Source organism: Barbus barbus (genome assembly GCF_936440315.1).
Source record: "Barbus barbus genome assembly, chromosome: 41".
In the NCBI taxonomy this organism is placed as follows: domain Eukaryota; kingdom Metazoa; phylum Chordata; class Actinopteri; order Cypriniformes; family Cyprinidae; genus Barbus; species Barbus barbus.
Window position 1 is genome coordinate 25,266,220 of NC_136719.1, and position 23,777 is coordinate 25,289,996.

The 23,777-nt window shown below is 35.9% G+C and overlaps 1 protein-coding gene across 3 annotated transcripts in view; it reads left to right on the plus strand.

The window, feature by feature from the left end:
- The window catches only part of LOC306860108 (cyclin-dependent kinase-like 5), a 68,274-nt gene that overhangs the window by 37,032 nt on the left and 7,465 nt on the right, over positions 1–23,777 (plus strand). For 2 of the 3 annotated variants that reach the window (XM_079401644.1, XM_079401645.1), the window contains exons 4-15: positions 10,642–10,687; positions 11,576–11,712; positions 11,801–11,921; positions 12,772–12,831; positions 13,232–13,322; positions 14,206–14,395; positions 14,482–14,562; positions 16,984–17,147; positions 17,669–18,710; positions 19,829–19,934; positions 21,271–21,364; positions 23,308–23,413. In XM_079401644.1, coding sequence (XP_079257770.1) covers positions 10,642–10,687; positions 11,576–11,712; positions 11,801–11,921; positions 12,772–12,831; positions 13,232–13,322; positions 14,206–14,395; positions 14,482–14,562; positions 16,984–17,147; positions 17,669–18,710; positions 19,829–19,934; positions 21,271–21,364; positions 23,308–23,413 — 2,238 coding nt within the window. Of the gene's footprint in view, positions 1–10,641; positions 10,688–11,575; positions 11,713–11,800; positions 11,922–12,771; positions 12,832–13,231; positions 13,323–14,205; positions 14,396–14,481; positions 14,563–16,983; positions 17,148–17,668; positions 18,711–19,470; positions 19,573–19,828; positions 19,935–21,270; positions 21,365–23,307; positions 23,414–23,777 lie in introns of all 3 variants that reach the window. The other variant, XM_079401643.1, reaches the window with a different exon arrangement.

Consider the following 23,777-nt stretch of genomic DNA (forward strand, 5'->3'; position numbering starts at 1 on the left):
TTTTGAAAATTAAACCTATTTAAGTTCAGGTAGTCAGCCAGATTTCTCATTATCATTTATATAACTTAATAATAAAATAAGTAAAACATAATCTGAAATAAAGATGAATAATAATAAAACAAATTTAAATAAAAAAACCCACTTTAATTAGTCTTTATGTATAATGCATTAAAAAAAGTATTCATAATGTAGTTTGTAATGCTTTTTATTGCATTATATATTTGCATAAATAATTGTAACCAAAGTTAAAATGCATTATAATATTTGAAGGTTTGCTTATTGCATTATACTTTGTATAGGTGTAACAATTAATACATAAGTATTGTAATACATTGCAATTGTGGTTACAATACATCATTCAGTGCATTATAAGGTGCACCCCACAAGACCGGCTCTTCCAACACTCATGCTCTCAAACGTTCGCTCTCTGGAAAACAAACTGGACTTAATTCAACTCAGTCGGTCTACACAGCATGAGGCAAGGGATTGTTGTGTGTTTGTTTTCACCGAAACATGGCTAAATGACAACATCCCGGACTCCGCCATTCAGCAGCACGGGCTAACCACCTTCCGAGCGGATAGAGATTCATCACTGTCTGGTAAGACCCGCGGAGGTGGCTTGTGTGTGTATATCAACAAAGACTGGTGTAACAATGCTGCGGTATTATCAAAACACTGTTCATCGCTGGTGGAGTTTATGCTTGTGAAGTGTCGACCGTTCTATCTGCCGCGGGAGTTCACGGTCACTGTTATTGTTGCAGTTTACATCCCCCTGTGTGCAAACGCTAAGGACGCGCTTCGTGAACTGTATAGCGCCATCAGCTGACAACAAACAAAAAACCCCGACGGCTTTTTCATCATAGCCGGTGACTTCAACCACGCAAACTTAAAGACAGTTTTACCAAAGTTCTACCAACATGTGAACTTTGCAACAAGGGGAAACAACACACTGGACTTTGTTTACACAACAGTAAAGAACTCTTACAAGGCTGTTCCCTTGTCCCACCTCGGGTACTCAGACCACATCTCTGTTATGCTAATACCAGCATATAGACTACTTCTCAAACTCGCCAAACCGGTTCAAAAGCAGATAACAGTATGGCCAGACAATGCCACCTCAGCACTGCAGGACTGCTTCCAGGACACAGACTAGAACATGTTTAAAGAGGCAGCCACCTACAACAACCACACAGACCTGCATGAGTACACTGAAACTGTGACTGCTTACATCAAAAAGTGCACTGATGATGTGACAGTCACCAAGACCATCACCACACGTGCCAACCAGAAGCCATGGATGACAGCAGAGGTTCGTGGGCTGCTAAAGACCAGAGATGAAGCATTCAGATCAGGAGATAAAGCAGCCCTCAAAACAGCAACCAGTCTGTCCTGTGGCATCAAAAATGCAAAATGGTCATACGCTCAAAAAATCAACAACCACTTCACAGACAGCAGAGACACACGGAGCCTGTGGCAAGCCATTCAGACCATCACTGACTACAAGCCCCCACCACAGGCCTGTGATGATGACACATCCCTCCCCGATGTACTCAACCACTTTTATTCACGGTTTGAAATGCAGAATGACACACCTGCACAAAAACTGCCCACAACTCCCAACGACCGGGCGCTCTGTCTGTCTCCAGCCGACATAAGGAAGACCCTATCTAGGATTAACCCACGCAAGGCTGCGGGACCTGACAACATACCTGGCCGTGTTCTGAGAGACTGTGCTGCACAGCTGACAGATGTCCTAACAGATATCTTCAACACCTCGCTGAGCCAGGCAGTCATCCCCACGTGTTTCAAATCCACAACAATCATACCGGTACCAAAGAAATCCTGTCTAAATGACTACCGTCCCATAGCACTGACTCCAATCATGATGAAGTGCTTTGAGAGGTTATTCATGCACAACATCAAAACCAGCCTCCCCGCTCCAGTTTGCATACCGTCCAAACCGCTCTACGGACAATGCAATTTCCTCCACCCTCCACCTGGCTCTTACCCACCTAGAAAATAAATACTCCTATGTTAGAATGCTGTTCATTGACTTCAGCTCGGCATTCAACACAATAATCCCACAACAGCTCATAAATAAACTAAACCTGCTGGGCCTTAACAATTCCCTGTGTAATTGGATCCTGGACTTTCTAACCGGAAGACCTCAGTCAGTCCGTGTCGGCCACAACACCTCGAGCACTACCACACTGAGCACAGATGCCCCACAAGGCTGTGTGCTTAGCCCGCTGCTCTTCACACTGCTGACCCACGACTGCACTAGCCAAGTTCAGCTCCAACCAAATCATCAAGTTTGCTGATGACACAACAGTGGTAGGTCTCATCAGCAACAACGATGAAACGCACTACAGAGAGGAAGTGGCACAGCTGGCTGAATGGTGTGGCACTAACAATCTGTCCCTCAATGTGGAGAAGACAAAGGAGGTTGTGATGGACTTCAGGAGAAACTCCGTTGACCACCCCCCGCTGACCATCGACAGCTCGACTGTGGAGAGAGTCAGCAGCACTAAATTCCTGGGGGTGCACATCACAGAGGATCTCACCTGGACCACCAACACCATGTCACTCTCCAAAAAGGCACAACAGCGCCTACACTTTCTCCACCGGCTGAAAAGAGCAAGTCTCCCTCCACCCATCCTCACCACATTCTACAGAGGCACCATTGAGAGTGTGCTGACCAGCTGCATCACTGTCTGGTACGGGAACTGCAGTGATGCTGACCGCAAGACCCTCCAGCGGACAGTGAACACAGCTGCAAAGATCATCGCTGAACCTCTCCCCTCCATCCTGGACATTTTCCTTACACGATGCTCCAGCAAAAACAACAGCATCGTGAAGGACTCCACCCATCCCTCCCACAGTCTCTTCCAGCTCCTACCATCAGGAAGACGGTACCGGAGCATCAGAGCCCGCTCCGCCAGACTGCTCAACAGCTTTTTCCCCCAGGCTGTGAGAGCCCTGAACTCAAATCACCCCGCCCCCCTCTGAAACCCCAGCAAAGAAAAAACTGTATGAAACTTTTTTTTTTGTGCAATTGGAAGTGTGCTACACACAGATGAGTGGGCCTGTACAAACCACCTGTAGTAACACACTCTCCTCTGTGTGCACTATGGACACTTACACACACTGCTGTGTGTACACAATCCCACAAAAGACTCAGCAATATATATATGTTTACATGCTCATGCACTACAAATCATCCTGCACTGTTCCCCAACCAGCTGCTTGACTCAAATGTCTCTCTTTGCACATGTACAGTATTTATGAAGCATTCGTATAGTTTATTTTTTTATCTTCTATTTTTTTTAGTTTGTATAAGGTAAATACTTATATATAGTATACTTATAGTTAAATCTGTCAGTAGGTTAGTTGTGTATAGGTTTTACTTCATTGTTGTATGTCTGTATTTATGTAGCACCGTGGTCCTGCGAGGCACGACATTTCGTTCCACTGTATGTCCCCACATGTAGCAGAATGACAATAAAGCTCAACTTGAACTTGAATTACAAGGCATACTTAATGCATTAAAAATATGTTTATAATTCATTATATATAAAAGCTTTAAGTAAATTGTTACCAAAAAACAAATATGTAAAAAAAAAAAAAAAAAGTAAAACAAACAAAAATGCCAAAACATTACAAAAAAAGAGACCTAAAATGAAATAATAAAAGACTAATATTAATATATTAATAAAAAATTGTATCTAACTGAGACTAAAATAACACTGGATCAGACACCTATGAAGTGAAATAGATTGTGATCAACACAATGAATATGTAGCGTTTAGTGAGATTTTGTGACGTTGTGTGTGTGTGTGTGAGAGCTTGTTTTAAAGGCGTCTGAACTCATCTGACAGCAGTTAAATCATTGATCAGATTCAGTGTTTGCAGATCTCAGAGGAATGTGGCTCACTGATGGACCCGTGTCACGGCTGCTGTTGAGTTTCATGGACAGACTCCACAGATCACACTTATTCATGAGCCGCTCTCACACTGAACAAATATACAATATTCAGCTCAAACCCATATTAAACTGCTATTAATAGTAGTAGTAGTAGTAGTAGTAGGAGTATTTATTTTTTTATAAATACTCCTAATTTTTTATTTTACAGTGTATATTACAATAGTAATAATTCTTGTTTTGTTTGATATTTTTATTTTGTAGTAGTAGTAATAATAATAATAATAATTATTATTATTATTATTATTATTGTTATTTTTGTTGTTATTATTATTATTATTATTATTATATTAAAAATGAATATTACTATTTTAATATTCACTATAAAAAATTTGAGTGATTACTAAATATATTATTATATTTATTTATTTATTTATTTATTATTATTATTATTATTATTATTATTATTATTATTATTATTATTATTAAATCACCTTTTGAATAAAATTTTTTATCAGACACAAAAATACGATTTGCCCCCCCCCCCAAAAAAAAACATGCAGTCCTAATTCAGACATTATTTTGTATATTATTTTGTCTTTAATATACTATGTATTTTTAATTGTTATTTAATTTAAACAATGTTTTTTATTTTATATTTATATTTTTGTTATTATTTTTATTAAATATTTTACAGTGGATGTTACAATTGTAATATGTTTTATATTTTAATATTTACTATATTAAAAATTATTAAAATATGTATTAAATATGTAATATTTTATTATTTATTACATCAACAACAACAACAATAGTAGTAGTAGTAGTAATATAATACAATATAATATAATATAACTTTTAAGACAAAAAATCTTCTATTGCTTTTTTCTTATTTATTATTTTGTTTTATTTATTGTATTGTGATAGCAATAGAATTATTATTTTTGCTTAAGTAATACTCTCTAAGTTATACTTTAAAAATGCACAATTAAAATTTGAAACGTTCCAACTGAATACAATTAGCGTTCAAAAATCTGACTGACAGCGGTTTCATAACATGCATATATTTGCATAATGAACTGTGTTTGGTTTTGTGTTCCTTTGTATCTGTTTAACAATATATTTAGCTGTAATTTTTATTTGATGAAGACACAACAGAAAACCTTGTACATTAAAGTTTACTGATGCATAATGCAAATAAAGCTGAATTAGAAGCATGCAAGGCTTTGATTGAATAACGTCTGTAATAAATGTTTGCGTGCTCAATGTCAGACAGATTTATCTTCAGTAAGTGTATATTAGGCTGAAGTTGAGATGATCAGCACGGAGGAGTCACTTGAGGCGTTTGAGAGAAAGAAACTCGTCATCTGACCTCTGACCTTCTGATCTCTGGAAACCTCACCTGGTCTAATAAACCGGCGAATCTCTCTCACTTTCTTTCTGAAGCGCATTGGCGTCACGCTGTCAGAGAGATGAAAATAGCGCGGGCGTTCACCGACGTCTCTCTCATTGTTGGGATTGTTTTTATCTCGTTTGGCTCAGTCAATCAGGAGCCGGTGTGTGTGTGTGTGTGTAAGCTATGAATATGCATGACATGCTGATTCCCGTTGTGTGGCCTGTAGTTTTTCTCAGCGAGTGTTTGAGCTTTAATAAGAGCCTGCAGTGCTTCTGGAGCTCCAGACCCTTCAGGCTTCAGGATCTGGAGTCTGTGTGCGCTCTCAGATAAACTAGTTCAGCTCCGGCGCCCCAGTCCTCCTCCTTATCACGCGCAAACACACGCAGCAAAGCAGAATTATTTATTCAATTAGTTTTTATCTTATACTTTTTATTTTAAGGGCCTTATTTCTATTTTGTAAACAGCAGAATTTATTTTTTTATTTCTTTTGGAGATTTTGTTATAGATTTTTATTTTAAGTGCCTTGTTTTTTAATTTTATTAACAACAGAATTTATTTATTTGTAGTTTCTATTTTATGTCAAGTAACTTATTTTATTTATTTATTTATTTGTAAGTTTATTTTATGATTGCAGAATTCATTTAATTAAATTGACTTAAATTAATTTAATTTTGAAGTTTTTAAATTGTTTATAACAAGTGCCCTATTTATGTTTTATGAACAGCAGAATTAATTTATTAATTCATTAATTTTGTCATTATTATTTTATTTATTTACTTATTATATATATTTTTATTTTATTTTATGAGCAGCAGAATGAATGAATTGATTAATTATTGCATTTATTTACTTGTTTGTTTTTATTTTATTTCATGATAAATGCCATATTTTAATTTTTTTGAACAGCAGATATATTTTTTGTTTTATTTTCTTTTGTTGAAAATGCCTTTTGTTTATGGTAGTAATTTAATTTTGTAATACAAACTTAAAAAAACCCAACTTAATAAAAAATTACTAAAACTTGAACTACAATTAAATTAAAAACAGAAATTATACAAATAAAATCTAATTCAAAATATACTATACTAGTGAATCAATGATACTAAAATAACATGAAGTCACTGCATCTCAGTGATGAAAAATCAGTTTCATAAATCCTATTAGGAGAAAAAAAAATAGCTGTCTGGCCAATATTTTTTTAAATTCCATGTCTTTTTTTTTTTTTTAAATCAATCAACAACAAGATATAGGCTTTTAGTTTGTATGTCTGGAACTGGAAAAATATGCTTGATATTTTGCATTAAGTGTGTGAATGAACAAGTGCATTTTGATTTCATCGAAGTATGCAAACTTTTCAGACACATTGATTTAAAATCTGAACCTTTAGTATAAATGGTCTTGTTTTTTTCACAGCATTTTTGTTTTACTGCTTCACTCTGATGGTCCATTTAATTTTATGATCATTTCCAGCCATTCATTTCTTTAGAACAGCACCTTGAATATGAATATTGTCATTTGTGAACTCTATTGCAAGGCGTTTATATTCTGAGCATCTTTAATAAATGTATGTAAATGTAATATTTGTGTACGTGTGCAAATGGCTTTCATTACACGCAAACATTCCCATCCTCTTCTTATTTGGTGAGTGTTTTGTTTTTGCCGTGTTTTGCATGCGCTTCCTGTGTTTCTTCTGTTCATCTGTCCTTATTTCAACTTCCTGTTCTTCACAGACTCACGCTGGGCTGAGTTCATCCCGTTAGTCTTTAATAATCCAGTTAAATCCTCCTGGATGCTGTTATGAAGGAGCCTCAAGTATTTGATGATGCCTTTATGCTGCTTTTTCTGGTCTTTTTTTTTTTTTTAAAGTTTGACACAAACACAGATGAGGCAGGGGTCAGAGGTCACTGAGGAGCGGTCAATCACTCAAACACCTGTGACCTTTGACCTGCGTCACATCTGACAGGAAATACAGCAGCGATCCACAGCAGCTTTGGAGCCTAATGAGTCTAAATCTACTCTACTGTTCAAAAGATTTCTATTTCAAATAAATACTGCTATTTTGAACTTAATATTCATAAAAGAATCTTGAAAATGTATCACAGTTGCCACAAAAATGTGAAGCAGCACAACATGACTGGAGTAATGATGCTGAAAATACAGCTTTGATCACAGCAATAAATGACATTTTCCAATATATTCACATAGAAAACAGTTATTTTAAATTATAATAATTTTTCACAATTTTTACAGTTTTTTAGCTGTATTTCTGATAAAATAAATGCATCCTTGGTGAGCAGTTTTCTTTCAAAACATTTAAAAAAAAACTAACTTTTGAACGGTTAACTAAATAACTAGTTAACTAAAACTATAAACGTTAAAAAAAAAACATTATACTTGAAATAAAATGCTTTAATTGTAATAAAATTAAATGTTAAAGTCAATATATTAAATATATTACTTGTAATATTAAAATAATACATTTTATTTCAGTTAGTTTAACTTGGTGTGCTAAAATAAAAAACCACCAACGAAATGACTAAAACTTTAACTAAAATTACAATTGAAACAAAATCTGAAAAATAAAAAATAATTCAGAATACGGATAAAACTACAGTAGTTTCTAGTTCATTCGTCTTCACTCTGGAAGAGGGTCGAGCCGAGCACATTGCATTGTGGGATATGGTGCAATGTCACCTGATTATGAACACATTTGACCAAATATAGTAGTGTATTTGCATACTATTCCCAGTTTGCATACTATATACTGCAGAAATACAGAAATCATATGCCATTCTGTGTGTGTGTGTGTGTGTGTTTGTTTTGAGGTGAGAGTGTGTGTGTGTGCTTGTTTGAGGTGAGTGTGTGTGTGTGTGCTTGTTTGAGGTGAGTGTGTGTTTGAGGTGTGTGTGTGTGTGTGTTTGAGGTGTGTGTGTGTGTGTGTGCTTGTTTGAGGTGAGTGTGTGTGTGTGTGTGTGTGTGTGCTTGTTTGAGGTGAGTGTGTGTTTGTTTGAGGTGAGTGTGTGTGTGTGTGTGTGTGCATGTTTGAGGTGAGTGTGTGTGTGTGTTTGAGGTGTGTGTGTGTGCTTGTTTGAGGTGAGTGTGTGTTTGAGGTGTGTGTGTGTGCTTGTTTGAGGTGAGTGTGTGTTTGAGGTGAGTGTGTGTTTGAGGTGAGTGTGTGTTTGAGGTGAGTGTGTGTTTGAGGTGAGTGTGTGTTTGAGGTGAGTGTGTGTGCTTGTTTGAGGTGTGTGTGTGTTTGTTTGAGGTGTGTGTGTGTGTGCTTGTTTGAGGTGTGTGTGTGTGCTTGTTTGAGGTGAGTGTGTGTTTGAGGTGTGTGTGTGTGCTTGTTTGAGGTGAGTGTGTGTTTGAGGTGAGTGTGTGTTTGAGGTGAGTGTGTGTGCTTGTTTGAGGTGTGTGTGTGTTTGTTTGAGGTGTGTGTGTGTGTGTGCTTGTTTGAGGTGTGTGTGTGTGTGTGCTTGTTTGAGGTGAGTGTGTGTTTGAGGTGTGTGTGTGTGCTTGTTTGAGGTGAGTGTGTTTAAGGTGTGTGTGTGTGCTTGTTTGAGGTGAGTGTGTGTGTTTGAGGTGTGTGTGTGCTTGTTTGAGGTGTGTGTGTGTGCTTGTTTGAGGTGAGTGTGTGTTTGAGGTGTGTGTGTGTGCTTGTTTGAGGTGAGTGTGTTTAAGGTGTGTGTGTGTGTGTGCTTGTTTGAGGTGACTGTGTTTAAGGTGTGTGTGTGTGTGTGTGTGTGCTTGTTTGAGGTGAGTGTGTGTTTGAGGTGTGTATGTGTGTGCTTGTTTGAGGTGAGTGTGTGTGCTTGTTTGAGGTGAGTGTGTGTGTTTGTTTGAGGTGAGTGTGTGTGTTTGTTTGAGGTGAGTGTGTGTGTGTTTGTTTGAAGTGAGTGTGTGTGTTTGTTTGAGGTGAGTGTGTGTGTTTGTTTGAGGTGAGTGTGTGTGTGTGTTTGGGGTGTGTGTGTGTGTGTGTGTGTGTGCGTGCTTGTTTGAGGTGAGTGTGTGTGTGTGTGTGTTTGGGGTGTGTGTGCTTGTTTGAGGTGAGTGAGTGTGTGTGTTTGGGGTGTGTGTGCTTGTTTGAGGTGAGTGAGTGTGTGTGTTTGGGGTGTGTGTGCTTGTTTGAGGTGAGTGTGTGTGCTTGTTTGAGGTGTGTGTGTGTGTGTTTGAGGTGAGAGTGTGTTTGTTTGTTTGAGGTGAGTGTGTGAGGTTAATAAATGTGTCATCCTCAGCGTTTACAGCACCTGTGATGAGTTTGTGTTCAACATAAACAAGCACAAAGCCTGAGGGAGCAAACACACATGTATGAGCACACATGAACACACACACAACCGTGTGGCGTCAGCTGGATCTGTAAGGGTCTGTTTTTCTGTAAAGCGTGAATCTGGTGCACTGAAGGATGCTGGGAGGATACAGAGAGTGTAAAATAGGCCAGAGATAGAGAGAGTGTGTGTGTGAGTCCTTTAGTTCCCCTCGAACACACACACACGGTCCAAAACACTCGCCAAGAATAATGTGAGTAAAAAGGGCTTTGCTGAGTACTGAGCTGGTCTCCATATGTTTGCTAACCATCTGCTCCACATTTATTAGGAATACGGCTGAACAAAAGACTGTCAGTGATTCACCGGCTAATAATAAAAACATCTGTCGTGAAGCTTGTTTTTAAGTCTTTTAGCGTTAGAAAAGTTTGAGGAAAGCAGTCTCTTCTGCTCGCCAAGGCTGCATTTATTTAATTAAAAATACAGAAAAATGTTGTAAAATTGTCAAATATATAACAATTAGAAATGTGTTGTTTCCTATATGAATATCTGTTAAGCTGTAATTTATTCCTGTGATCAAAGCAGTATTTTCATCATTACTCCAGTCTTCAGTGTCACATGATCCTTCAGAAATCATAATAATATACTGATCTGCTGCATTTCTGATTATTATTAATGCTGAAAACAGTTGTGCTGCACAATATTTTTGGGGAAACTGTGACGCATTTTATTTTTCAGGATTCACAGATGAATAGAAAGTTCAATAGGACAGCATTTATTTGAAATAGAAGTCTTTTGAAACATTATAAATGTCTTTACTGTCACTTTTGATCAATTTAATGCGTCCTTGATGAATAAAAGGATCAATTGTAAGTCGCTTTGGATAAAAGCGTCTGCTAAATGACTAAATAAAAAAATAAAAAATAAAAAAACCTTTCAATGGTAGTGTATATGTGAAATATTCCTTTTCATGAGGACAAATTTGCGCATATATCTGAAGAAAAAACACTGAATAAGTCCGTATTTCTGGCTGGTAATTGTTCAGTTGTGTTTCTGTGCTGCAGGAGACCAATGAAGTCGTGGCCATTAAGAAGTTTAAGGACAGTGAAGGTGAGTCTCTTGCTCTGTTACTCAGATCTTCAGTCCTTTATCTGACCTGATTTACTCTGCACGCAACCAAACCTGCATCAATGAATATTAATAAGGTTCCAGTAATGATAGAGACTGTAAGCACATTAATGTCATATTAATCTGAAGATCAAATTTATAGAAGAGCATTTGTTAAAAACATTCTATATCGAAATAATAATAATAGAAATTATTCCATTTAATTTAATAACAAATTGTGATTAGAAATTATGCATAAAATATGCATTTTAAAATGGCAAACTGTTTTATATCAGAATATTAATAATAATATAAACATTACATATGTAACATCAAATTATGAGAAATTAATATACATAAAATAGGCTTTAAAAAAATTACTGAAGAGCATTTGTTTTATAAACATTCCATATTGTTGAAAAAAAAAACTTTTTTAATTAATACTTTAATTTGCATAAACGTCCATATATACACACATCTTTGTCTTTGTACTCTGTTCCAATGCTAAAACTAAAATTATTCAAATCATTTTTTGTTAACTGAAATAAAGCTAAAATAGAGAATAATATATATATTGGGTGCAAAACTGTATTTTTATTTAAATTAAACATTTTTACGTCAATCAAAAATAATATAAAAATTAAATAAATACAATGAAATCTGAAAATATAAAATAAAAGCCAACTCAAAAAAAATGAATAAAAACTATAATTAGAATATAAATAACATTTAAGTAATGTTTTACATTGTGCTACAACTGAAAAAAACAACAACTATTGTTATTTTTTAAATTGAAAGTGACATTCGTTTTTAGTTTCTACTTTTTTGTTATTTCTGTTTAATTAAATATAAAAAGTAATGCATGTTTACTTCTTGTGGCTCTCTGCTCAGAAAATGAGGAGGTGAAGGAGACGACCATGCGTGAGCTGAAGATGCTCCGCACGCTGAAGCAGGAGAACATCGTGGAGCTGAAGGAGGCGTTTCGACAGCGAGGGAAGCTGTACCTGGTGTTTGAGTACGTGGAGAAGGTGAGATGGAGAAGGAGAGCTCTGAAATGTTCGGTCGGAGTTCTCCTGATGGGGTTTGTTGAGATGATTGTGTGTGTTTGTGCTGCAGAACATGCTGGAGCTGCTGGAGGACATGCCTAACGGAGCTCTGCCGGAGAAGGTCCGGATCTACATCTACCAGCTGATCAAAGCCATCCACTGGTGCCATAAGAACAACATCGTCCACAGAGGTCACATCTCCTAGAAAATCAATTATACTCCAAGAAAATAAAAACAAAATCACTTATATTTTAATTGTATTATTTAATTATATTTTAATCATCCTAATAAAATCAATAATATTTTTATAAAATCAATAATAATACAAAATATAAATGGTTCTAAATGTTAATGAATAAAATAACATTTGTTTTATTTTATTAAAATATATATTAAATTTTTCCTATGTCCTATCGTCCAGAGAGATGTTAGACCACTTGTAATAAAATTTATTTTATTTTATTTAATTTTACATTTAATTTTTAATTTTACACACAATTTACATTTTTTATTTTATTGAAATATATTTTAATTATACTATTTAATTTACATTGTCCACCAAGGTGTGAGACCACCTGTAATAAAATAAATTAATGTATTTATTTAATTTGATTAAAATTATTTTTTTCATTTTATTAAAATCTATTTTAATTATATTATTAATTTGTCGTATTTTTTATTTTATTAAAATTATTTTTAAATATACTGTTTAATCATAAAAATACAGTTTGAATCTTTATCCACCTTTTATTAAAATATAATAGATTTTTTATGATTTTTTAATTTAATTTAATTATTTTTAATTATATTATTATTGTTTTGCGACAATTACAATTAATTGTATTTTATTTTTTATTAGAATTTTACAAAAATTATAAATTATATATAAATAAAAAATAAAATGAATTATTTTATTTAAATAAAATATATTTTTATTATATTTAACATGAATCATTGTCCTCTGAACCGTCCATTAAATATGTGTCCACAGACGCATATTACACATGCATGCTGGATTGATCTGTCTCTCTGGCTTTCTAGATATCAAGCCGGAGAATCTGCTCATCAGCTCCGAAGACGTGCTCAAACTGTGCGACTTCGGTGAGTTTCTGTAGTCATGTGATCAAGAAGCACCAATCACTGGGCTTCTATCTGGATTGTCCGATGCGCATGCAAATCCGAATTCTCACACTGACCTGTATTAGACTCGTGTGTGTGTGTGTGTGTGTGTGTGTGTGACAGCAGGTGGTCTGTCTGTCTCTCACTCCACAATCACTGTGAGATGCTCAGTCTGTCTCTCTGTGCTCCATTCTGCTGGAGACACTGCCGTTGTTTTGATTGGGAAATGCAAGCAAACACACACACATGCACATCTTCTGTCCTCCTAAAATCCTCTCATAAGCCGGAAATTCACCTATAAGATGTTTTTATGTCTCAGTTATTTCTTTAGCATGCTTGATCAATCACTTTGATGTAAATGTGAGGTCTGTTTCTCTGGCAGGTTTTGCACGGGATCTCTCTGAAAGCACCGATGCGAACTACACTGAGTATGTGGCGACTAGATGGTACCGATCCCCGGAGCTGCTGCTGGGGTGAGTGTGTGTCCGGATCACCGCAGGGGCGCCGTAAGCGGGGGGAGGTTAGGATGATTCTAAGGGCCGATGATGGAGGGGGACCCCCCAAGGGAGAAATGCAATTTCTAACGAGGGGAACCCCCCTCCCCCATAAGAATAACTAAATGAATAAATAAATATTTATAAAATGTCAAATAAAATGTTAATCATAAAATTGTATTTTAAATAATATTTATAATAATATTATTTAATATAATCTGTCTGTTAAAATGTAAATATATACATATATATGACAATAAATTTGTAATGAATTAATAAATAAAACCTAACATAATATAATAAAGCAAAAGTATTATGAGAATATAAAATAACAGAAAAATAATAAATATGAAATCTAGTTAATAAGAAATAAAAATAAAATTGAAATGTTATACTATATATAAAAATTAAAGCATTAATTAATGTAATTAATAAACAACATAACATCACAAAATATGTGAATAATGTAATATTACGTAATATATATAACTACACATATAACAATATCTATAGCTTTATATATATATATATATATATATATATATATAATAACAACTATAATATAATTGAACTCTAATTAATAACATAACAAAAGTAATACAACAATATAAAAATAATAAATATTTAAAATATAGTTAAAAGATTACAAATACAATTTATATTATATAATTTATTTTAATTTTTATTTGTCCATTATTTAATTGTTTAATTTCAATTATTCATCATTTCATTGTTTAATTAATATAATCAATAAACATAACATCACTGCTCTTGGCAGGTTTCACAGATTCGCTGAATGCGAGCTGGTTGTCTCTAGTGTTTGTTCCTGAGTCTCGTCTGATAATCAGTGTGTCTCTGTCAGGGCTCCGTACGGGAAGGCGGTGGACATGTGGTCAGTGGGGTGTATTCTGGGCGAGCTGAGCGACGGTCAGCCTTTGTTTCCGGGTGAGAGTGAGATTGACCAGCTCTTCACCATCCAGAAGGTCCTGGGGCCCCTGCCGCCCGAACAGATGAAGCTGTTCTACAACAACCCGCGCTTTCACGGGCTACGGGTCAGTCTGTCTGTCCCTCTCTAATCAAATCACCTGTTCCTGTTCTTACTGTGACCGATTCATCAGTGTGTGTTATTCGTGTGCAGTTTCCCTCGGTCAGCCATCCGCAGACTCTGGAACGACGATATCTGGGAATCATCAATCCAGTTCTGCTTGACCTCATGAAGGTAAGTTCTAATACTGTTTATGTAAAAAGAACATATGATAAATAAAAATAGAGTATACTTTAAAAAGTAAAACAAATAATTATTTTTATAAATACTTTATACAACTTTTTATAAATAAATAATTACATATTAAATACTAATAATTATTATAATTAATAATTATAAAATAATTTAAAATAGCAATAGTATAAAATAAAGCAACAATCGAAATAAAATTATTATATAAAATTCTATATCATTGTGTTTTTAATTGTATTGTATTGTATCTTATTGTCTTTATCTTGTTAATGATGTGCGGTGACCTTCAGTGTCAAGAATGGCACCTATAAATAAAATGCATTTTTGTTATTATCAACATAAAACATGAAAATATATATTAAAAAAAAAAGTAAATAAATGTAAATAAATTATAAAATAGAAATGTTTTTTTATATAGTTAAAATTAAATGTAATTATGATTAACATAATATATTGTAATATATAATATAAAAGTAGATGGTTTAGATTTGGTTAGTTTGTCATGATTCATACTTGCTTTATATAAAACAATAGCGGTGTATAATATGTAATATAGCTGTGTATGTGTGTGTGTATCAGGTTTGGATCGGTGTGATAATTGTGAGGGGTGTGTGTGTGTGTGTGTGTGTGTGTTCATCACATGGAATGGTACTAGTACTATAAACAGACTAAAAGGGAGAGAAATTAGTCAGTTTTTCCATAACCTTCACATTCCAAAGCTGTATAAAATATTAAATAATGAACCTAATTAGTGTTTTTGTGTTTGTCATCCGTCCCCCACACAGATCTAAACGAGCCTGGCCTTCCCTTCTCTTGTCTTTTGTTCACCTGTGGGTTTGTGTGACTAACGCAGCTTCGTTCGTCTCAAACACTCGTTCGCTGGGTTTCCATTCGCTTGCACTTCATTAGTCTTTACCTGAGGTCTGAATCAGTCCGTGTAGCCTACATACTACACCTGTTTGTGTGTCTTTTCACTCTCTGTGAGCGTGTTGCTGTGTTTGTTAGCGGTTAGGGCAGCTGGTACATGTTTATGCTAATGAGCGTGACTCACGGCGCTTCATTAGGTGAAGGTGTCATATCATCACCTCCATAATTGTGCGATAATTATATTTGCAGCGCGGTGGTTTCCTTATTTCTGTAGCGGTAACTCTCCTGCTGCTAATAATCCTGACACTGAAAGTATCCTCCGGAAAACTCCAACAGGATGCTTGTTCTGTCATGTTGTTTTATTAAAGCATGAATCATGCCTGAAATAAATGAAGTGTAGGACATTGTGGTAATTAATGCTAACGGTGTTCTGGTGCGATGGGCTTGTTGGAGCTTGTTTCCTCTGGCAGTCGGATATTAATAGATATTTGTTGGGTGAATCTCATGAAATCTGTCAAAATGATTTTCAAGTTGTTTCACCACAAAAATCAAAAGAGGGGGAAAAAAATGAATATGTATTTTGCATAAAAACTCGCTTTTAGGACCATGAAGTGTTTTGCAACATGACATGCAATGCAAAAAAACATTATTTTTACCATAATGTTTATCCATAACACGGTACACAATATACTGTATTACTATAATGAGAATCATCATTGAGAATAAGGACCTCAAAGAAAACAACAGTAGCCTATATATAATTGTTAATTATGTGAGTGAGTGTGTGTGTGTGTGTGTGTGAGTGTGTGTGAGTGAGTGTGTGTGTGTGTGTGTGTATATATATATATATATATATATATATATATATATATATATATATATATATATATATATATATAATACATACATGCATACATACACATATATAGATACATAGATATGTAAATACACACACTCACTCACACACACACACACACTCTCACTCTCTCTCTCTCTCTCACACACACACACACACACACACACACACACATAATTAATTATATATATATAGAGAGAGAGAGATACGTAGACACACACACACACTGATAGATAGATAGATCGATAGATAGATAGAATATAGATTTTAATTTACAGTATATAATATAGTATATAATAATATATAAGTATTTATATATCATGGAGCAGTTGTACTTTCTTTAATTTATATTAATTAAATGTTTTAATTTAATTTATAATAAAATGTAAGCTAATTATATATTACTATGATAATTATATATTTCTATAAGATAGTATATATGTATATTCTAAAATATAGTACAGTACACAGAAAATTGTATAGGAAGGTACTGTAATATTATAGTAATCAGAATTAAAGAAATGTGCTTAGTTTTCATGAAAATAATACTACAATGGAAAAATAGGCTTTTTTTTCTTATTAATTTTTTCTTTCGATTTCATTGTGAAATGTTTTCATAGGATCGAATGGTTGAGACTGTCAACCAAGATTATCCATGTCATTGTGGTTTGTATTTTCAGAACCTGTTGTTGTTAAACCCGAATGAGCGCTATCTAACTGAACAGAGTCTGAACCACCACGCCTTCCAGACTCAACGCCTGACAGAGCGACCCGGCCCGCTCACACCTACACCTGTCCGGTCCTCCAAGAGGAAACCGCTCCTGGACAACAGCGCCCCCAGCAGGTGAGGAGGAGTAATGAAATCAGACTGAGGGTAGTCATTGTTACAGTGATGGGCTGTGCTTAGAATGGAAAACTAGGGTACTTATTGTATACTGGCTAATTATTTGGTTAAGTATGCAATATTTAAAATAGTAGTATGCTATTTTTGGTGACGTGATCTTATTACATTTACAACTGGAAAATAGTTAATTTTACATTTTTAATCCAGTTTGTGTACAATTTTTAGCTTTCTAAATGAGTCTTACTTCATTTAGATTCGTCTTTCTGCAAGGTCAAGGTCAAGTAAAATTAATAGAATGTCCATTTGAGTACGTTGCATTATGGGATACAGAATATTACACAATGTGCTCGTTGAATACTGCAAATTTTGCTACATTTAGTAGATCATTAGGTATTCCATAAAAAAAAATATGATGCACCAAATGCAGATAGATAGATAGATAGATAGAACAGTTTTCTTCAAACAGTGTTGCATACATTCACCTAGGTTTGCATGCTTTAATTTTTTTAATGGGTCTTTAGGGGTCATGTGGTCAAGAGTTCAAGTCACCATCGTTCAAACAGCCGCGATTGCTCCAGTCTGCCCCGTCACGAGCACGAAGACCTCCACCCGTCCAGCACCGAGGCATTCCTGAATGGGTCGGTACCATCTGCCAACAGCCTGAGTCCGGTGATGCACCCCAAATCCTTTCAGCCGCTCAACCGCTCGGCATCATGCGGTAAAGACCTGGCCAGCCTGCAGCACGCCAAAGAGGCCAAATCCAAAGCAGGCGATTTTGACTTTGGCAAACCGGTGGATGGACCGGTGCCCAAATACCTGAAATCCAACACGCCTCGCTCCCAGAACCGCCATTCCTTTGTGGAAGGCAAGACAAGCACGCTGACGGGGGAACGGGAGAAACAGAGCCGCCATGGTTACGGCGAGTCCACAGCGACGTCGTCTTCGGGCGGGAAGGGGTCATCTTCGTACCTTAGTTTGTCCAAGAGTCACGGAGTACTTAGCGACGCCAAATCTGTCAGCAACCTCAGCGACATGCGACTGCACCCGGATGACCCCGCTGGCTCTCCACGCTACTTCCCCAGCAGCTGCTTGGACCTCAATATGAACCTGAACTTGCCAGCGCCGGGCAGTCCATCCCTGCAACACGGGGAGCGTTCTGGACACAGTCCCGCAGTGGGGCGTCGCAGCAAAATGGAACGGGACGGAAGCACGGCTGAGCCGTCCACCCGCCGCTCCTCATCAAGGCAGAAGAGTGACGGAAACCCCGTCGATCCGCTTGAACCTATAGGGGGTCTGTCTCTTTCGGCACCCCATGAGTTCCCCTACGGCGTGGGCTACACCAGCCCATTTTCCTCCCAGCAGAGGCCGCATAGGCACTCCATGTACGTGCGGAGGGAACGGGGACGACCCCACGGGGGTGAGGCGGGCGGATTGGCAGTGGGGCAAGGGATGCCCACGAGGACCAGCAGTCTACAGCTCCTGACCCCTCAGCTACAGCATCGGACCCTGCCGAGACACATGGGCAGCGCCGTGTCACGGGACGCAGGATTAGACGACATCAGGGTCAGTCCTCCAAATCTCTTTCACTTTCTTTAGTGATTTGCTAGCGCAGAGCATTGCAGCATGCTTTCTGATGCCTGTGAGTGTTTGTGAAGTGTGTAGAGTTGGTTCAGTGGTGGGTCTGGATCAGGACCTGATGGGCCTGTCCTGCAGAGTTTAGCTCCTATCCCTAATCAGTCAGACCTGAAAAATCCATCCAAAATCTTCAAGTTTGCAGGTTGAAAATTGCAGGCAGGTATGTTTAGTCAAGGTTGGAGCTATACTCTGCATGACAGTAGTCCTCCAGGACTGGAGTTGCCCATCTCGGGTCTGGATGAAGTCTGGACGTGTGGCTTATAAATATTAGGCTCCGTTCCAAACCTTAATAAGCTGCCCCAGTGTCTATTGTCTACATAGGCCGCTAGCTTCTAAGGCAGTGAATTTGATTTTAATTGTCCACAACACACAGCGAGTTGAATTTGAATGACAGGAAGAGGAATTTTCTATCTATCTATCTATCTATCTATCTATCTATCTATCTATCTATCTATCTATCTATCTATCTATCTATCTATCTATCTATCTATCTATCTATCTATCTATCTGTCTATCTGTCTATCTGTCTATCTGTCTATCTGTCTGTATCTGTCTATCTATCTACCTCTCTCAGTATGATGTCTGAGTATGTTGTCTAGGTAGGCAGCTCACTAGGGTTTGTAACGGTGTTTGTAGGAATGTGTGCGGGCGCTTTGTGCTTCACCTGCTGTCGTCTCTCCATAAACAGAGCGACCCCGCGGCCGCAGAGGTCAGTCACACGCGACCTTTAATCCGGGAGTCCACACGGGACAACACAGCTGCCTTTCACGCGCCACGGCAAAAGAGCGAGGTCCGCACCATCCTGCTTTCCCTCTCTTTCACTGTCTCTATACCTCCCTCTCTTCATACTTCTCTTTCTGCTGCCCATTCTTCTGTTTGCTTTGCTCTCTCATTCAGACATTTCAGAGGCATTTTGGTTGTTTTCTCTTCTGTTTGGAGTGTACACACAGGGGAAATTGTCACTGTTCATGATAAATAATGTCCTCAGTGTTACATGCAGCATTTTTTCAGCTGGAAAGCATCTTTGACAAATGTTAATGCTGCAGGGAGGCGTTTATCACGAGCAGCTTGCAGATGACAGCGGATCGGCCAAAGAGAATCGCATGATGTACAGCGACTCAGTGCCGCGACGGGTCGGGAGCTTCTACAGGGGTCAGTCACCTCACACTTATGCACATGTTTCTGATTTTAACAAATTATACAGACAGAGTTTGAAGTGACAAGTTACAAGAAATGTGCATGCCATCAGATTGTTCTTTGTAAGCAAACGATAAAGTAATGTGTTATCATAATATATAATAATTCTTACGTTATTTTTTATTTGATTTTATTTCTATGTTGTCTAGTTAATTTATTAGCAGATGCAATTTAACACCTCTCTGTTCCTCTGTTAATGCTGTAGTCCCGTACATTAGTGCATGCATAATAAAAAAAAAAAAAAGGTAATGTGTTGTCTTAATACTACAGTTAATTTGTTACTTTAATTTATTTAAATATAATTATAATTTAATATAATTATAATTTTATTTAATTTTATTTTATTTCTATATTGTCTAATTTATTTAGTAAAAATAAAGAAAACTGTTCCTCTTACTATAGTGCATGCATAAATAATAAAAAACAACAACAAAGTAATGTTTTATCATTATACTGGGATTTATTTAATTAATTTATGAAGTTTATAATTCAGTTTAATTTAATTAATTTTTCAGTTGTCTGATTTATTTATTAACAAATGCATTTGAAAACTGTTCCTCGTACTGTAGTTCATGCATAATAAATAATAAATAAACAACAATAATATTTTTATCATAATGCCAGAGTTATTTTGTTAATGAATTAAATTTAAATATTGTTTTATTTTATTTAAATTTTATTGTATTTATTTTGTTTTATTTTATTTGTGTTCTCTAATTTATTTACTGACAAATGCTATTGAAAATCTCTCCGTTCCCCATACTGTAGTGGCGTAATGTAGGTGCATGTGTAATAAATAACAACAAAGTAATGTTTTATCATGATGCCAGAGTTTTGTTAATTTTTTATTTAATTTAATTTATTTATATGTTGTCTAATTTGTTCTTTAATGAATGCAATTGAAAAGTTCTCTGTTGCCCGTATACTGTAGTCACACATTATAGGTTCATGCAGTGTTTGCTACAGTCTCTACACGGCAGGCGCGATGCAAATCAAATTAAATTGCTCCCATTATAATCAACAAAACTGTCAACACTGCATGCGTCGCGGTATCTACTGCGATACAGTCATTGCATGCTAACTGTGTTGGAAGGACAATCAAAACCCAGCAAAATAAATACCACTTAAAAAAAACAAAGACAAAAAAGTTGTTGTTCTGGAAGAGAGGCCGAGTGAGAAGTAATGCAAAAGTTGCTATTAACAGTGCGATATAATTAGTTGCTTTCTGTAACATTGGTTGATCTCAGTGCATTAATCGATTAATGTGTTGCTGTTTTTCTGTTTTGATCAGTGCCATCTCCCAGACCCGATAACTCTTTCCACGAGAGTTCAGGAGTCACGATGGACAGCAGCCACAACATACACCAACCCACATACGACCCGTGGTGAGGATGATGCACTGACACACTCTATTAGTGACCTACTCTAAATATGCTAAATACATATATATGTGCTACTGTTATTTGGCTCCACCAAAATTTAATTTGAATCAAACTTTTTTCCATGATAACGTGAAGTAATAAACAGTATCATGTAAGGACTGTATTAGCTTTCCTGTGCTTGGAATAAACAAATACATTTATATTAATAGCCATGATGCAATGAATGCTTTTTAAACTTATTTCTGATACTTGAGTGCATTGGACAGTCAAGCAGGAAGTGAGTACAGGAAATGAGTCTAAATAAAAAAAAAAAAAAAAAATTGGAATAGTTGTGATATGACCATAAAAATTTAAACTATTTATCATTACGTGGCAGTCGTGGTCTCAGGTCCGGGAAGGGATTGTAGGTGGGTGAGTGAATAACCAACACTCTCTCCACCTTCAATACCACGACTGAGGTGAGACCCTTGAGCAAGGCAACAAACCCCCAACTGCTCCCCGGGTGCCGCAGCATTGGCTGCCCACTGCTCCGGGTGTGTGTTCACTACTGAGTGTACACTTGGATGGGTTAAATGCAGAACACACATTCCAAGTATACTTGGCCACACCCCATACTTGACCACACCCCATACTTGGCCACACCCCATACTTGGCCACACACCATACTTGGCCACACCCCATACTTGGCCACACACCATACTTGGCCACACCCCATACTTGGCCACACCCCCTTCCTTTTCCTTTCCTTATTGTTATAATTAATTAGAAGCTTATTTTTAGAGAAATCTCAGTTTCCATGGTAATTCTTGTTAATTAAAACTAAAACCATTAAAACAATTTCCTTACTTGAAATAAAATAAACAATAACTAAATAAAACATTAAAAAACATATTTTATTTCAGCTAGTTAGCAAGGAAACATTTATCATTTTTGTTTAGTTTAACTTGAAGTGCTAAAATAGCTAAAACTGAAACAAATAAGAGAACTCCAAGAACACACACTAACAGGCCATGGAACAGTTTCTTCCCCAGAGCTGTGGACAGGCTGCAGAAATCAGCATCATAACCTCCACCAACACCACTAACACTCAGTTCCCCTATAAACATGTACATAGACACATTTACACACGCATACAATATACACAACATACACACACATATGCAGACAAGCTGTAGCACATGGCCTAATTGCAATAATGGACTTAGTGCAATAATGACCCTTCGAACCTCTGAGTGTCTTAAATGTGGCTAATGGACTATGGGCACAAATGAATGATCTCTGTGCAATAGCTTGTGTTTTAGTGTTTTTATATTCTTTATATTTTTAGAGTATTTATTTATATTATGGGTTGAATGTATTATAATGTTAATGTGTGTAATGTTAAATGTAACTTTTATTTTAATTTATTTTATTTTAATATATTAATTTTTAAATTAATATTAATTTTTATTAATTTTAATTAACATAATTTTGTTGTATAAGCATATGCAATGACAATAATAAAGATCTGAAATAAAACCAATGAAATCTATATAGACATATAAAAAAATAATTAAAAATATTAATAAAATAATGTATAATAAAATATAAAAAGAGATTGTAAGCATGAGTTGTACTAGTGCAGTCAAACGATTAATCGCATCCAAAATAAAAGTTTTTGTTTACATAATATACGTGTGTGTACTGTGTATATTTATTATGTATATATAAATACACACACATGCATGTATATATTTCTAAAATATTTACATGTATATATTTATATAATTTATATTATACATAAATATATTTAAAATATAAACACATTTTTACTAAATATATACATGCATGTGTGTGTGTGTTTATATATACATAATAAATATACACAGTACACACACATACATTATGTAAACAAAAACTTTTATTTTGGATTGACTGCACTAATTAAGTGTGTCTTGTTTGATGAGGACGGGGTCTGAGACGCGGGACATGAGTCCTCCAGAACCCACCAAAGAGAAGGAGAAACAAGGCTTCTTCAGATCCATCAAGAAGAAGAAGAAGAAGTCTCAAACTGTGAGTCTGTGTGTGTGTGTCACGTGTTTTAGTTTAATGTGTGTGTAAGTGACTAGTAGAGTGTAAACCAGACCCGTCACCCGACTCGACCCAGTCTTTTGAAGTCATATGATAGCTTTTTGAGAGGAACAGTCCAACATTTTGGTCATTTTTTCATGGAATATCACATTTAAAAAAAAAAAAAAAAAAGTTGGATTCGATATAATCATTTTTGTAATGTTATAATTATTTAACCCATAATCAATATTCATTTTTTTCTAGAGTTAAAATCTCTCAGGTAGGGTAACCAGTTTCCAGGGCTATTGTTGTTCATTAAAACCAAAAACTTTTTTTTTTTTTTGGCTTAAACATAAAATATACATTA